Source organism: Anthonomus grandis, chromosome 16 (assembly GCF_022605725.1).
Source record: "Anthonomus grandis grandis chromosome 16, icAntGran1.3, whole genome shotgun sequence".
Classification (NCBI taxonomy): domain Eukaryota; kingdom Metazoa; phylum Arthropoda; class Insecta; order Coleoptera; family Curculionidae; genus Anthonomus; species Anthonomus grandis.
Genome location: NC_065561.1, coordinates 15,574,473 through 15,589,785, shown reverse-complemented (window position 1 = coordinate 15,589,785; position 15,313 = coordinate 15,574,473). Strand labels below are relative to the sequence as shown.

At 36.3% G+C, this 15,313-nt stretch overlaps 2 protein-coding genes across 3 annotated transcripts in view; one reads left to right on the top strand and one right to left on the bottom strand.

Annotated features, from left to right (window-relative positions):
* The window catches only part of LOC126745529 (tectonin beta-propeller repeat-containing protein), a 35,831-nt gene extending 25,485 nt beyond the window's left edge, over window positions 1–10,346 (top strand). For both annotated transcript variants that reach the window (XM_050453407.1, XM_050453406.1), the window contains exons 14-19: window positions 42–420; window positions 1,571–1,751; window positions 1,804–1,946; window positions 2,001–2,173; window positions 7,123–7,268; window positions 9,993–10,346. In XM_050453407.1, coding sequence (XP_050309364.1) covers window positions 42–420; window positions 1,571–1,751; window positions 1,804–1,946; window positions 2,001–2,173; window positions 7,123–7,268; window positions 9,993–10,031 — 1,061 coding nt within the window. In that variant the 3' untranslated portion in view covers window positions 10,032–10,346. The remainder of the gene's footprint in view (window positions 1–41; window positions 421–1,570; window positions 1,752–1,803; window positions 1,947–2,000; window positions 2,174–7,122; window positions 7,269–9,992) is intronic.
* A 203-nt stretch (window positions 10,347–10,549) lies between these two features.
* The window catches only part of LOC126745527 (protein outspread), a 204,117-nt gene continuing 199,353 nt past the window's right edge, over window positions 10,550–15,313 (bottom strand). The window contains exons 15-16 of the mRNA XM_050453404.1: window positions 14,984–15,187; window positions 10,550–10,800 (exon numbers count right to left, since the gene is read on the bottom strand). Of these exons, the coding sequence (XP_050309361.1) occupies window positions 10,795–10,800; window positions 14,984–15,187 (210 nt within the window). The 3' untranslated portion in view covers window positions 10,550–10,794. The remainder of the gene's footprint in view (window positions 10,801–14,983; window positions 15,188–15,313) is intronic.

Genomic DNA, 15,313 nt, shown 5'->3' with positions numbered 1-15,313 from the left:
GCAGCTTTTTTTGAAGTTAAAATCACCGAAATTTTTTTCAGGTTATGACCACACTGCTTGGGTATATACGGGGGGTTGGGGAGGCGGTTTCCTCGGCACTCTGGATACCAGCAATGTCCACCCGATGACAGACTCCCAGGACTATCGCGTATATGAAAACCAAAGATGGAACCCGGTAACCGGATACACCGCTTCCGGTTTGCCCACGGACAGACACATGTGGAGCGACGCTTCCGGCAAACAGAAGCGGCTCAAGGATCAAGTGAAACTTTTGTCGTCCAGATGGCAGTGGGTGTCCGATTGGATGGTCGATTTCCACGTGCCGGGTGGGGTGGACAAAGAGGGGTGGCAGTATGCGGTCGATTTTCCCGCCACTTATCATGCTAATAAGCAGTTTACCGATTTGGTTAGGAGAAGACGGTAATTAAATCATTTATTTATTTTTATTACAGTTATTATATTATATTAGTCGTTTATTATGCAATAATAAGATGAAGTATAAACCAGTACATGAAAGGTGAACATTTTCAAACAGGGCAGTGTATTCGAAATTAAACAAAACAAATCGATCAATCAATCAATCAAACAATCATTTGTTGTAGAGTAAAGGTTTTTAAACCGAGGCCGATTATAATCAATAATAATCAATAAATAATTGGTATTAAGAAACATCTCTATATGCCAAACAGCCTTTAAATTTTACACTTTGGTGGGAAGGAACGTGAAACTTGGTTATCTGGTTTAGATTTAGATTGAAAGTTAAGATTATGTAGGGTACTTCTTGGCATCAGACACTCTATCAAATGTTTATAAAGAATCGGCTGGATCTGAATATTAAAAAATGTCAAGTAATGACTTATATAGCAAAAACAAACAACAATATGACTATCACATTGACAGTATTACTTAGACTGGCTGACAAACTTTATAGACCTCAGAGTAATACTTAGACAATAAATTGTCATTTATTAGATCACAATTAGAATATGCGGCAGTAATCTGGTCTCCGATACATCCAGAGAAAATTCTTAACATTTTTGCATTTTAAAACGAAAAGCATTTATCATACCCAAGGTTATCCTTAAACTTAACTTTTAAATCTATTTAAGCTCTGTTGCCTAGAACCTAGAAGTAACAGTTCCTGTCAGATTATACTACATAAAATTTTAAATAACAGGTTGTTCAGAAATATTACATCGCTTGTCATTTCTTCTACTTAGAGGATCATCTTGGCAGAACTGTACGTTTTATTTTCCTGGTAAAAATAAATCGGCGACCTTCTAAAAATGTTATTTATTGCTCTATTACACTCAAATGTTCGAGAGTTTCTATAGTTTAATCTGGGAACAACAAATTAAGTTTGATTTAACAATGAGCTACAGTCGATTTTATAATTAACTAACTTATATAAAAAGACCACGGTCGCTACCACACGGCGGTCGGTATTATCTTTTATTTGTGTATTATTTTTTTATTTAGATTATAGTATAAGTTTTTTATACTGTTATTGGGCTTTAGCTTGTTATATAGACTAGATTAACATAAAATAAGTTTTTTTCTTCACCTTTAGTTGGTACAGAAGATGTGCCATAGCGACCACAGGTCCCTGGCAAGAATTAGGCCATACAAAACTATTAGACGTATCATTAGAACCAGTTAGTGACGATCCAGATACGAGGATTTCCGTTTGGGCTTTGGCCTCGGGTGGCCAAGCCATGTTTAGGGTTGGAACTTCCAGGGAAAATCCTCTGGTATAAACCTACTTTCCGAATAAATTATTTTTGCAAACCATTGGGATTTTAGGGTCATATTTGGGAACACGTTACGACCGACCAACCGTTAAGCAGTTTAAGTTGTGGACCCTTCAATCAGGTATGGGCGACGGGTAAAAAGGGGTGCGCATACTTCAGAGTGGGGATTAAAGTAGATCTGTTGCAAGGTGAAAGGTAACGAATTAAATAATTTTGTTTAGGATGTATTATGATTGTGCGCAAATTCAGGTGGATTTGTGTGGAACCTCCGGCGGGTGTTCAACTGAAACAGATCTCTGTAAATGCGGCTGGCATATGGGCCGTAGATACTTTGGGCAGATTAAACGTAAGGAAAGAGGTCACTTCGACTTTTCCAGAAGGAACTCATTGGCAGAACATTGTGGCTGATCCGCCTGTCTTAAGTAAGTTGAGTGTACAGGGTGTCCCAAAGTTGACGGTGACTATGGGGATCTGGGACAAATTTTGAATTCGTGATGTCTGTGTATAGTGCAGATAGTAGATCTCTTTCTCTAAAGTTAATAATTTACTACAAAGTTCAATAATTTATTTAGAGCATTAGAGAATATTTTTTTTTAAGTTAAATTTAAAAAACTGGGGGTGGAGAGCTCCATGCTTCAGCGGCAATTTAGACAAACGCATTTAAAAGTTTGCCTCGTAAACTATTTACTTTATGAAAAAAATGCAAAAGAGCTTTTTTATCGAGATTTAACTTTTCTACTAGTTTAGCTATATCATATTTTACATATAGTCACTTTTCTGCTGTAACAAGATTTTGTCTTTATTTTATAGTAATAAGGAACCCAGGCAGTCTTTTATGGAACTTAGATAATTTTGCTCCTTTAACCTCTAAATTTATAATTTACATAACAAAAAGATACATTTTAAGCTTTACCTGTGAGTCATGAGGGGTTTACAATTGTAAACATACATAAAGAAACCAACTTAAAGAGGTTTCTAGCCTGATGGAAAGGTTTGATTTCTTATAGGTTATGCCTAGTTCTCCTTTGACTATGTTGTAGTCTCTGGCCTTATTGTTTTCAGCCCTGGTTATTCTTAGGATAATAAAGAACCACAAATGCCTAAAACTGATAGGGTTTTCATCACTATGCTTCCAGTTTTCCCGTTATTTTCATGAAATTTTCCTTTCATGCTGTTGCATTGTTTACATGTTCTATTTTGCAAGTTTCAAGGTTTACCTACCTTGGGAAGTCCTGTTAAATGAAGGGGCATGCCCGGTGTGGCAAGTGGAAATATAAATCATGATCCAGTTTCCCGCGGTTTTCCTGAAAAACCGGTTTTCTTGTACACATGTGGCCAGCTTTTGTCCCGCTGTTTTCACCTAGAAATACCCGGTTTTGAGAGCTGAAACTAAGTTTGTTAACCATATAAGGTCATAGCCTATAAATCCGTACCGTTTTCATGAGGAAAAACTCTATTTTCATTAAGTTTTCCCAATTGCATTTTTATTCAATGATTGATTCCGAGGATGTTCGTGAGTCGTCGGCATCCAAATTCCTGCGATGGGTATAACAAAGAAACATGGCAAGAACTTAATAAACTAAATATTTCTAATAAATCAAATATACAACTTCCTCCTCTTATGCAAGATGTAGATAAACTTAATATTTTTTTTTCTAATATTAACAAAAACAATAATAACCCTGACGAAGAATTTGTTGGGTATTTTAAAAAACATAGGTTAAATTATTTGGCTGAATTTAAATTTAATTTGGTGACACAAGATATAATAATAAATTACTTAAAATCTATTAAATCTAAAGCATTTGGCGTTGATCAATTAAACATTACCCTGATTTTGCTTTGTTGTCCTGCCATAATTAAACCACTCACTCATATTATAAACGTATGTTTAGAACAAAACTGCTTTCCCGATCAATGGAAAGAAGCCAATGTTATTCCTTTGCCCAAAATAAAAAATCCTGTTGAATTTAATGATGTTCGCTCAATATCTGTACTTCCTATACTATTAAAAATATTAGAAAAAGTTATGGAATATCAAATAGTTCAATATTGAAATGTAAATAATTTAATTCCTAAATACCAGTCTGGGTTTCGTAAGGGGTATAGTTGTGCAACCGCTTTATCTAAAGTGACTGATGATATTTTTAAGAAACTTGATAAAAATAAAGCTACGGTGTTGATTCTCTTAGATTTTTCTAAAGCCTTTGACATGGTAAATCACAGAATACTACTGGCTATATTAGAATATATGGGTTTTGCTGAGTCTGCGTTGGCATTGGTGTCTTCTTTCTTGTTTAATCGAAAACAAAGAGTAGTGCTTAATAACAATAAATCAAATGCACTGGATGTTACCTCTGGGGTACCCCAAGGTAGCATTCTTGGTCCTTTGTTTTATACTCTTTATACTTCACAAATTACTAAAAAAATTTTACACTGTAAGCACCATTGCTATGCAGATGACACCCAGCTATTTTATTCATTTCATCACACTAATGTTGTCCAAGCTAATCAATATATAAATGAGGATTTAAATACCTTAAATATAGAAACTCAAAAATTACTTCTAAAGATTAACCCCACTAAATCAGCAGCTATTCTTTTTTGTAGTGACAATCATCGAACTAATATTTTAAATAATTTAAATGTACACCTTAATAACAATATAATAAGTTTTAAAAACTCTGCAAAAAATCTTGGACTAGTAATGGACTATAAACTTAGATTCAAAGAACATGTTACCCTTAAACTAAAAAATGGATATTCTGCCTTAAAAACAATATATCGTCAAAGACATTTTTTAAGCTCAAGTATCAAAAAACTGCTCTGTGATGCTTTAGTACTGTCACCGTTAAATTTTTGCGACACAATTTATGGACCATGTCTCGATAACTCCGACTCAGGTAGAATTCAAAAACTTCAAAACTCTTGCTTAAGACTTATATTTGGTATAAGAAGACGGCAACATATTTCTTATAAATTAAAAGAAGCAGGTTGGCTAAATATGCACAATAGACGAATATTACATATTTTATGTTTTTCTTACAAAATTCTTAAATCGAAAACTCCGCCTTATTTACTTGAAAAGCTTACCTATCGTACTGATGTGCATAATCTTAATATAAGACGTAAAAATCTTTTAACAATTCCTAGCCATAGCGAAGAACTCTTTAAGCGATCCTTTTCTTATGTCGTACCAAATTTGATTAATAAGTTCAAAATAATTAATTTGACTGTCACTGAAAAAACTTTTAAATTAAAAACCAAGCTTCTTCTTTTAAATCAAACTTAATTTTTCTTGAATGCCTTTCTTTATTAAAATACTACGCACATGCTAACTAACTGAATGCAACGTAAAATATTCTATTAACATTTATTATTCAAAAATTAACTGTTTAAAAAAAAACAGAAGAAAAAAGAAGAATTTTTTCATTCCGTTTCACCCATTTTTCCCCTACTGCTTTTTCCCCTCATAAGTATATGCCTACCTATTTGTGTTTTTTTTAGTTTGTCTATAAGAATTGTTTTTTTTTTTCTCTCACTTCTTCTATTATAAGCCTTAACAGAATCCAGGAAGTTGTTTCCTTCTTTTCTGGAAGTCTGAATGCATGGCTTTTTAGTTGCCTTACTTGTGTTAACTAAATTCTTTATATAACCTATTGTTTTTAATATGCTCTCTTTGTTTAATATTCTAATATTCAATTCCATGTATATAATCATATTACCTTCTGTAATTATGCTTTTTTTGTATTGGTGGCTAATAAACGTCTTATTATTATTATTATTATTATTATTATAAAAAGGTTTTAGGTCTACCAAGGAGACACATTCGTCGCAGTAAGGTCGTACCATACCTTTCGAGCGAAGTACCAGTAATTTTTTCATATTTCAATACCGTTAAATTTTCAATATTTACATTAAAACTTTGTCTTGACGTTGACAGTGTGAATTGGGTTGGGTAAGAGCCACCTGTTGACGGTTTACCGGCCGCTTCCAAGCTCGCGTATTAAGATCTTTTAGAGATCTAGAACAATTTATTTTTAAAACTGTGGTTTGGACATTATCTTTCTTCGTGTTTTGTAGGGCAGGTAGTAAGCGGGTTATATTAATGAAGTTATCGTAAAATTATCCGCGTTACGGTATTTTAGTTACCATTTTTACAAGCTTGGAAGACGGTGGTATTTTATGTTTCCGCTGTGAGTTTTTATCTGTGAATAATTATTAGAATATTCATATTATATTGATTCCGTTCCGCTTTATGAACTTTTAAAACTGTGGTTTGGACACGATCTTTCTTCGTGTTTTGTAGGGCAGGCAGTAGCCGCGTTTATTAATTATTACTTGTCTTCTCAAAGTGGTGAAAGACAAATGATAACCGAGTCCATGATAATATAATTATTATCCGTATAGCAACAGAGCAGAGGTAAATGTTGACCGATTGATTGAGATTGCTTCGCTTGATTGGTGTTGAGTTTCCGGCTTTGCTTAACGAATGTCATCCGTAACCGCTTGTACAAAACATCATAACCCCGTCCCTTAAATCATACTATTTTGCGTCATTAATAGAGTGCTGAATTTTCCGGTACATTTTCCCAAATAACTGCCTGTGCTTAATCATAGAAATTGGTAATGGGGATTATTAGATTGTAAGGACACTTTTGTTCATTTAGTTTTAAGCAACCAAACCTGATACTTATTAGTATTTGTAAGTATTAATACTTATTAGTATTAATAAGATCACACTATAACCGGACAGTCTACTTTAAATCTCTACCTGGTTTCTCCACTGTCTAAAGGCTTACCCGAGAGGCTAGAGGGGACTCTAAGCTCCTTTAATTACTTAGAGTGGCACCCGAGGCATTTTGTCAACTTTTTCTCCTATAACTGTAAAGGAATAGTGAGGGGGGGTTGACGGATACCCTGCGACGTCAAAGGTTAGAGGGTGGACATACGGCGAGTACCCCCGCTACACTGCTTATAAGTATTAAACTAGCTATCCAAAAGTATTTGTCCCTACTTATAATTCGTAGAGAATTAAATTCTGTATAAAAGAGTTGGCTTGAATTTTTTTGATAAAGTCAATAGGTTACTAGGGACATCGAGTGAAAGTTGGAAAGAGAGTCTGAGCCCTCTCCACGATTGGTTTTCATCAAAATAATTGAAAAAAATAATGGTTTAAGCCTAAAAAAAGAAAGAGATCATTTGTATAGAATATAAAATTTCCTATTATTTTAATTTGGATTTTTTTCTAACGATATAAAAAAAAACAGACTCTGTTCATGCCAGAAAAAAACTACCTATTCCCTGGACTAATGGTCAACTTCAAATTTGTATAGATAAGTAAATGTAAAAGACTCTTGGAATTTTATAGATTCTGCTCCTCATACTAAAGGCTTTAAACATGTGAGCGTAGGCAAAACGGAAGTGTGGGCGATAACTGATGGTGGTGCCGTTATTAGGCGAGTCGGTATTTCGAAGGAGAATCCGGCTGGTGCTGGTTGGGATATAGGAATTGCCGTAAGTATCGTCCTCTGTTTTAGTGTTTATATATTTTGCAGCGTTAATATGATGTTTTAAATGGAGCTAACACTTTTGTAAGTCATCTTTGAAAGTGTTTCGGTGTTCAGTGACAAAGTTGCACTTTCTATTCCAATCTTGGATTGTTTTCTTTGCTCTTATTTCGCGTTTGTATTTATTACAATTTTCGGATGGGTCTGGTTTTCTCAAATGAAGATTGAGTGACAGTTTGCTTTAAATCTATGAAAAGTGAGTATAACGTATCATAACGAACGGACTGATCCCTTCACCCCTTCCTCCCCTCCCTGGTGCCTTATGTATAACGCATAGTTTTTTATTAATCCAGCTTTATAGTGTTTCATTAAGTGATGTTCCTTTAACCATCGCTATACTATTAGGACTTGAAGCTACAGAGGAGGAGTAGTCACAATCGTTTGATCAACGTCGTCTCTTTCAAGCCATTCTGCATCTCCAAAGTTCTCTTCATCGTTAACAATAATGCAAAGTAGTTAATTACTAATTTATATATAATTAACTATTAATTATATATAATTTATATATATATAATAGTAGTTATTAACTAATACGTAAGAGCCCAAACTTGTCTAAATTGAAGGAGTTTGTGGGACATACAAAGGTGTTGCTTGGGTATTTTTTTTGAGAAATATAGACCCTATTTGTTGCATACTCAATACTTTTGAAGGTCACTTTGGACAGAAGGACAGTAGAAGTCATAAGATGTTTGCAAGAAATCTCCGAAATCGGGTGACATATTGAACGATGAGTCTGACTAACACAATCTGCAGGTGTCTTTCCGGGGCAATTTTGGTATTTCTAAATCTTGACAAGTTGAGAACGAAGGACATGGTGTCAGCAGGTTCACGAATAATTTTTCTTAGTGCAGTTCGTGGCTGGCTGCGTGAGGAATCATCATCACGTTTCACAAATTGTAACAAATACTGGGATTCACTGTCGTGCTTAGCGCACTAAGCTTGATGTTTGACTGGAAGATCTTGATCTTTGTTGCGATATTTAGCTGCGAAATCGTAACCGTCTTTTTCCATTTCACTCCAAACTGTTTCGGCAATTTGTTGAAAATTCTGACTTTCGAGATCCATATCGATCGTAGTTCCCTCGAATCCAGATGCGAACCAATATGTTCGTGTGGTAAGATAACTTCTAAGGGATGTTTGCTGAGTGGTGCCATACGACGTTCACCGCGATTGAATGCACTGCGCCCAACAGGGTTGGTAAGAGTGTAAATAACATCCAAATTATATTTTAGGAAATGTTGAACTGCGTAGTTGTTCAGTTTGCAGTAACGCGGATTTTCATCCGGCCCTCCACAAAAACAGTAAAAATAGGGTTCGCTTTATCTGTATCAGTTTTAATGGAATTTTATTTCTTAAAAAATGCATCTTTGATACTTTTGCGTTACGTAACGCAGGGCTCGACCCTCCCTTCTCCCTGTAATACAGCGATACGTTCAGCCTGACCTCCGCTCCTCCTCGTGCGTTACGTAATACTTGCGAATGCTCCCTTTGATCCTTAGTTTCCATCCAATGCTCTGTCACTTCCTTCCTGTATTGATATTACAGTCAATAATTTACATTTGCGCCCAAAGTTTCCATTGCTGGAACCAGTGCTGCAAGTTTTCTTCTAACAGCTGATTGAGAACCTCAGTCACTTTTGCTTTAACGTTTGCTACACTTTCAAAATCTTGTGTTAATATTGAGAAATTAAAAAACAAAGTGACCCTATCCATATTTTGCGAGGAACACTTTTCTACAAAATTCAGAACGGGCTGAATCATTGCTTTACTGAACTTGGTCTTCTACAAGCTCTCATACGCTTAGGTAGGATTGATTGCCAGCACCTAGAGCCAGCGAACGTAGATAAGGCCACAATTGATTTGGATTTAGATGTGCTCATTTGTAGCTTGGTTCGAATACCTCTTTGTCTTGAGATCTCAGTGAAAACGCATCATTTATCATTAGTTATCACCTTCTCTATAAAATCTGGATCAATGGCCACGTTCTTGTGGCAAAATCTGTCGATTCCTGTTATTTTTAGCATGTCCTCGGATTCTTAGACGACGATCAGCGCGATCAATTTTTTGACATTGAGGGCCGTCCTGGGCGTCATCGACCGTCTCACGCTCCGCTTTGAACCCTTTAAACCACTTAAAAAAATATGTGCATGATAAACGTTCATTCCTGTAGACTATTTTTTAGTTTCAAAAGAAACTTGAGAGTAACTAGTTGCTCCATCTAAACACTTATCACACACTAGTCGTGACAACAAATTCAATCGACTGCTACAGTCAAACCAAGCTGCTAGAAAACTATACAACGTTTCTTTAAAAAGGGGAATAAGGAGATAGTCAAACGCGTGTATTGAGCGTTTTCGACCTATCTCTCAGCTGTGTTTTAAAGGAAATAACTAAAAAAAAAAATCTAAACATTGATTCTGTCCTTATTATACCACAAGTCACTCAGACGCTCTCCTACTCTTTCTCTAAAAGACAAATTCTCACCTATTGCTTAGAAGGGCAAAATGGACAGATTTAAAGCAACTTACCAAACACCGAAACTCAAGTTAGTAGGACCAAATAGGTTTTGTTACTTGCTCTATATAGTGTCTTACATACTGTTGGCCCCATTTATAACGTTACTATTAACCTGTACTACTCTTAGTCAACTAACTTGTCAGCATATTTTTTAGGGAAATTGGCAACACATTAGTATCAGAGCCTTTAGATAGTTGCTTTACACTTGGATGATTTTATTTTTTATTGTGATCTACGTAAGAAAACTTATTAATTAAGATTTAAAGTTCTCTGCATTCCTTTTTGACTCGTTAAACATAATCTTTAAAGTATTATTTGCTGCAGCAGATTTTATGTCGATTTGTTGACTTATTTAAATTTTAAGACTGTATTACTATGTCTGAGTAGATTAACTTATTTTTTATTTATATTTTATTTTATTTTAAAGCTTTTGTTGTTTGTTGTAGCTTTTTATATAAAATGACTAAACTAGGATCCAAAGAATTAAATAAAACAAATATTTTAACTCATATATTTATTCTTTTGTAAACATTCCATATAAACCCAACACAAACAAAAATTAACCAATAGGTATATTTTGTACACCAACTGTATAAAGGTTATGTATGTTCTGTAACAATTTTTCAAATAAAATCTCTCAACATTGATGTAATGCAATTTTAACCAGTCACAGAACATAAAACACCTTAAGGTACACAATAAATAAATAGTGTGAAAAACATGTATAAATGTATTAATTGACAAAATGTTAAACATGTGGGCGGAGAGGTATGGTTATATAAACAAAAAATGGGTGCGAGTAACTGTACACAACGGTGGAACAAAAAATATTATAATTCCGATAATATTTCACTTAAAAATAATAAAAATGTTAATATTATTTACTGGTATACGTATTGAGGCTTGTTAAAGACTAGTAGGTTTTACATGCTTTGCGCTTCTCACGGATACACATCATCAGTTCTGAAAAGGAAAAATAGAGACATTATTAAAGGTATTCCTATAGATTAATTTTTTATTATACATAAAAAGATATTAACAATTAAGTCATTAATCGTACAAGATGAAAAATCAGAATATATGATCAACTAAAGCAGTTCCTTACATTTTACAGTAAACCTATTGAATAACCAAGAGATCAACCTGACTGATATCTCTTAACAACTTCTTTGCACTATAGAAGTTGGATTATTGCATCCATAACTGGTTGGATGAAAGTGCACTTTAAATAGGCACCTTTTTATCACTAAGAAATTTTTAGTATGCTGACTTGGAACATGAAAATTTAGAAGGCTCAGGAGTTTAATAGAATTAATCTGCCCATTAGCAATATATATAAAATTGTCACATGAACTGAGCCTGTTATTATAATATATGAAAAATGTGCTCGGGCTGGTTGGTATTTGGTTACAAACGTCACCTATTCGTATATACGTCTGGACCGCTCAGGTCTTGGATGAGAAAATCAATGTTTTAAAGTCGAGTCTAAGCTCCAATAACGGATCCGATCCAGAACTACCAGGAGCCTGATGATTGGCTGGACAAATAGTCACTTACGGCACTATAAAATGAAGAGTTTTTATGTGAATTTTGTACATACAAACGGTATAATCTTAAAGATGCTGAAGTCACCCCTGGACATAATCCTTCCTCAAGTAAAGAATATTTTTCGATTCAGCAATGGAATATATACCGAAAACATGCAGGGCACTGAATGTGGTCTTTATCCGCAAAGCGGGAAATAAAGGACTACAATTCGAAATAATCATCCATTATTCTCAAAGAGACTCATATGATATATGACCAAAGGAAGTTAAAGGATACTCAAAGTCACACAAGTTTTTGTATTTAGATGAAATCTGATGATGCCCTAATGCGGCGAAACGCGTAACCTTTTGAATAGAGGCTTGATTTGTGAGACTTTAAGTATACTTCCTCTTCCTTTGGTCAAAAAGGACTACAGTCTAGTAAGTCTTATAGGCCCCTCAGTTTAACATCTTTCCTAATGAAAACCTTAGAGAGGATGACTGACAAATATTTAGGTGAGGTAACTCTGAAGGCTAATCACATTCCATAGGAATCAACACGCTTACACTAAGGGCCAGTCTACTGAAACTGCTCTACACGCCATAGTTGCAAAAGCAGAAAGGGCTATCAACAATAAGGAGGTTGCATTAGTACTCTTCTTTGACGTTGAAGGAACCTTTCATTGATAAGGCAAAAACCAAGGAAATCTGCCTACGCATGACGACAGACTGGCTACAGTTACACGCAAAGTCATTGAGCTAGCGTGTGATCGCAGGCAGAATCGTCCAAAGGTGGTCCGTGAAAACGGGCCTCTGTCAGTCCTAATAAAGTAAAGCTCAGACTTTTTACGAAAAGGAGAAATCTTGCAAGACCGCCATTAATGTACCAGAAACCTCTGCAAATCAAGCAAGTGGTTAAGTATTTAGGCGTGTACCTGGTCAGCACGCTAACGTGGAGTAAACGCGTCACCGATCCAGATCGCAAAGGAATTATCATTTTGTGGCAATTTAAAAGGGTAATGTACTGGTAGTACTCGCTATATAATGCTGTAATCAGACCTAGATTAATGTACGGCTCGGTGGTCTGGTGGACGGTCCAAATTCTTCGTTCCGAGGTAGAACAATTGCTTTTTCATTTTCTAGGTAAATAAATGTTTCCCGTCAGCTTTTCTGGTATGTATAAGTGGAGTGCGATAACCATGCATAATGCCTCTCCAAAACTGTCCTTTCTGCTAAGAAACCACTTCTTATCCTATGTCTATTTATTGCCAGCTCAAGCTAGGGCTTGAACACATTATAGTATCTAGGACCTACAGGATTGCAAACAAACTGAGCAGAGAATGACAGATCTCATTTCAAACACATCAGCCACTATCTTGAGTCCACACACTCCTTCACACTCGTCCTTTTAATAAAGGCTTGCACGTTCTCCCGGTCCAGATCTTTAGGATCTTCCCTTTGGAAAGTCGTTGCTCCGAAAGTTTTCCTTCTCCGGTGACTCCACCTATCACAGATACCTAGTATGTGGTATGAAGTTTCCCCCCCTGTACCGCAATTCGGACAGAGTGGGCGAGTGGGCTTTCTCTTATACCAAGAAGGCGTAGATGCCTGTTTAGACTGTTGTGCCCAGTCAGGATTCCCACCAAGTCTTTAATACTCTGTCGGGTCTTTGTTAGCAGTCGCCTTGCTTTAGAGCCGTCATGGTCTGGTATCATTTCCTTGGCTTGTCTACATCCTTCTGTCTTAAGACCCACTAGGGTACTTAGGGGAAAATTACCCTCTACGTAGAGAATCGTCATTCTAACTAGACACTGCATAGTGCATATGTCGGTAAAAGGAATCAAGAATGATAGAGTATGCGGGGACAGGTTTTATAAAGATTTCGTAGAAGAATAAGAGTAAGAATACAAATTTTCGCTAAAACCATTTGATCGTCGACGAATGTCAGATTTGTCAGTTGAACTTGAGCCACTGTCTTAAGACGCACTAGGGTACTTCGGAAAATTACCTACGTCAATACATTCTTATAATATGACTTAACTACCTCTCGGTATGAAGCTGAAACTCCTTTGTGGCTGTAAATAGCCACCCACTATTCTATCGAAAACACCGTCAAGGCAACCCACCAACCTCCGCCTAAAGCGTGACCAGTTCCAGCGAAAGAACGCTGTCACCGTTCACGCCTCCCTAAAATTAGCGAGGAAAGAGAGCCTGTTTCTTTTCTTTTTTCTTTATTTTCCATCTTTTTATATTTACAGATCTAGTTATATGCAAATTGCTCACAGTGGTTCTTATTTACTTATTCTACTTAAATTTTATTTATAAAAGATGCAGTCAATAATTAATTAAATAACAATTAAGCCTATTGCTACATACAATTAAATTATGCATGTTACTGCATGCTGGGATCGTTGTCCCTAACCACGCTCTTTGCTTAGAACTCAATCTTTTGCCTGTCTGTAGTGTTTATTTTGGCATTGTCCTGTCTAAGTTGTATTCGTAAATCACCGTAATTCTCTATTATCGTTTATCTCGTCTGTATACTTAAGTCATTTTGGCAGGTATACATCAGTATATATCATGTGTTCGCTAGTTTCTACTGCGTTGTCGTCGCAATCGCAGTAACCATCTGTATCTTTTAGTTTGAATTTAGCCAGATATCCTTTGAAGTTTCCGTGTCCAGTTACTAATTGTGTGGCTTTGCTGGACAGGCTAATCTGTTCGTGACCAATTGTCTTGCATAGATTATACGTTGTTCTTCCTTTACTAGTGTTGTTCCAGTATGTTTGCCAAGACGTTATTACTTGATAGGACCTTTGTATCCGTCTTTCCTCTCGGGTCTTCTCACTATGTTATGCGCTTCTTTTATTTTCTGGTTTGTTCTTCGTGACCATTTAATTTGTGCATACCTGCCATCTTTTCTTAATTCCAGTATTTGTTTCGCTAAGTGTGCGGTAAGTTTGTCTCTTGGTCTGTTATTTAGGTTTGTCTCTGTCACGCTTTTGCAGTCCGTGTGTATTATAATGTTGTGTTGCCCTTGCTGTTTTACCAGCATTATGCCGTTTAATATTGCCAACATTTCTGCCTTTTTGCTGTTGTTCATTTTTGCCACCGTTACCCCGGTTTCAGTGACTCTGTGCCCGTTTCGGTACACTACCAGGCCCAGACCGCTGTTTGTCTATTTATTATTATTATATTCTATGTATTTCGTCTTTCTCTTGCCTCGATCCAAGCTGGAGGGATTCCCGCTATAGCTTGGATCGCTGCGTTAGACGTTGTCCTGTACGCTCCGCTGCACAGAAGCAGAATTGGGCGTGTTGCGGCGTCCAAGTGGCGCCTCCCCAGCACCATGTCTGCCCTGTGCCCCCTATGTCTACCTCAATACAGTAGAGTAATTTTTTCCGAAGAGAATCGTGATTCTAACTAGACACTGCATATTATATAGATTAAAGGAATCAAGAATGATAGAGTATGCGGGGACAGATTTTATAAAGATTTCGTAGAAGAATAAGAGTAAGAATACAAATTTTAGCTAAACCATTTAATCGTCGACGAACAGTCATTGTTCATGTAGAAAGAGTACATCTAGCTCATCCTCATACTTGAAAAAATGTACAAACCTGCATAGGTGAGAGCTGGGGGTTCCTTTCGAGCTGCAAAATGTGCTGCTGCGCGTGCGCCAACTGTCTAGTGGCGCTGCCCAGTTGCTCCTCGAGGGCGGCCGCCTCTAGTGACTTGACCGACAGCCGCTCTGACAGGTCGAGGATCTCGTCCCGTTGCTGCCGGGCAAACTCCTGCTTGAACCTCGCAACTTCTCTTTGAACCTGAAGAAAAAAAATATATTAGATAGAATCTTCAGGTAAGTATATTACGGGCATTTTTAAAGAATGGTTTGTATCAGCGACTTACAGATTTCTGCAATATTCTCTGAATGTCAGAAAGTACTTAAA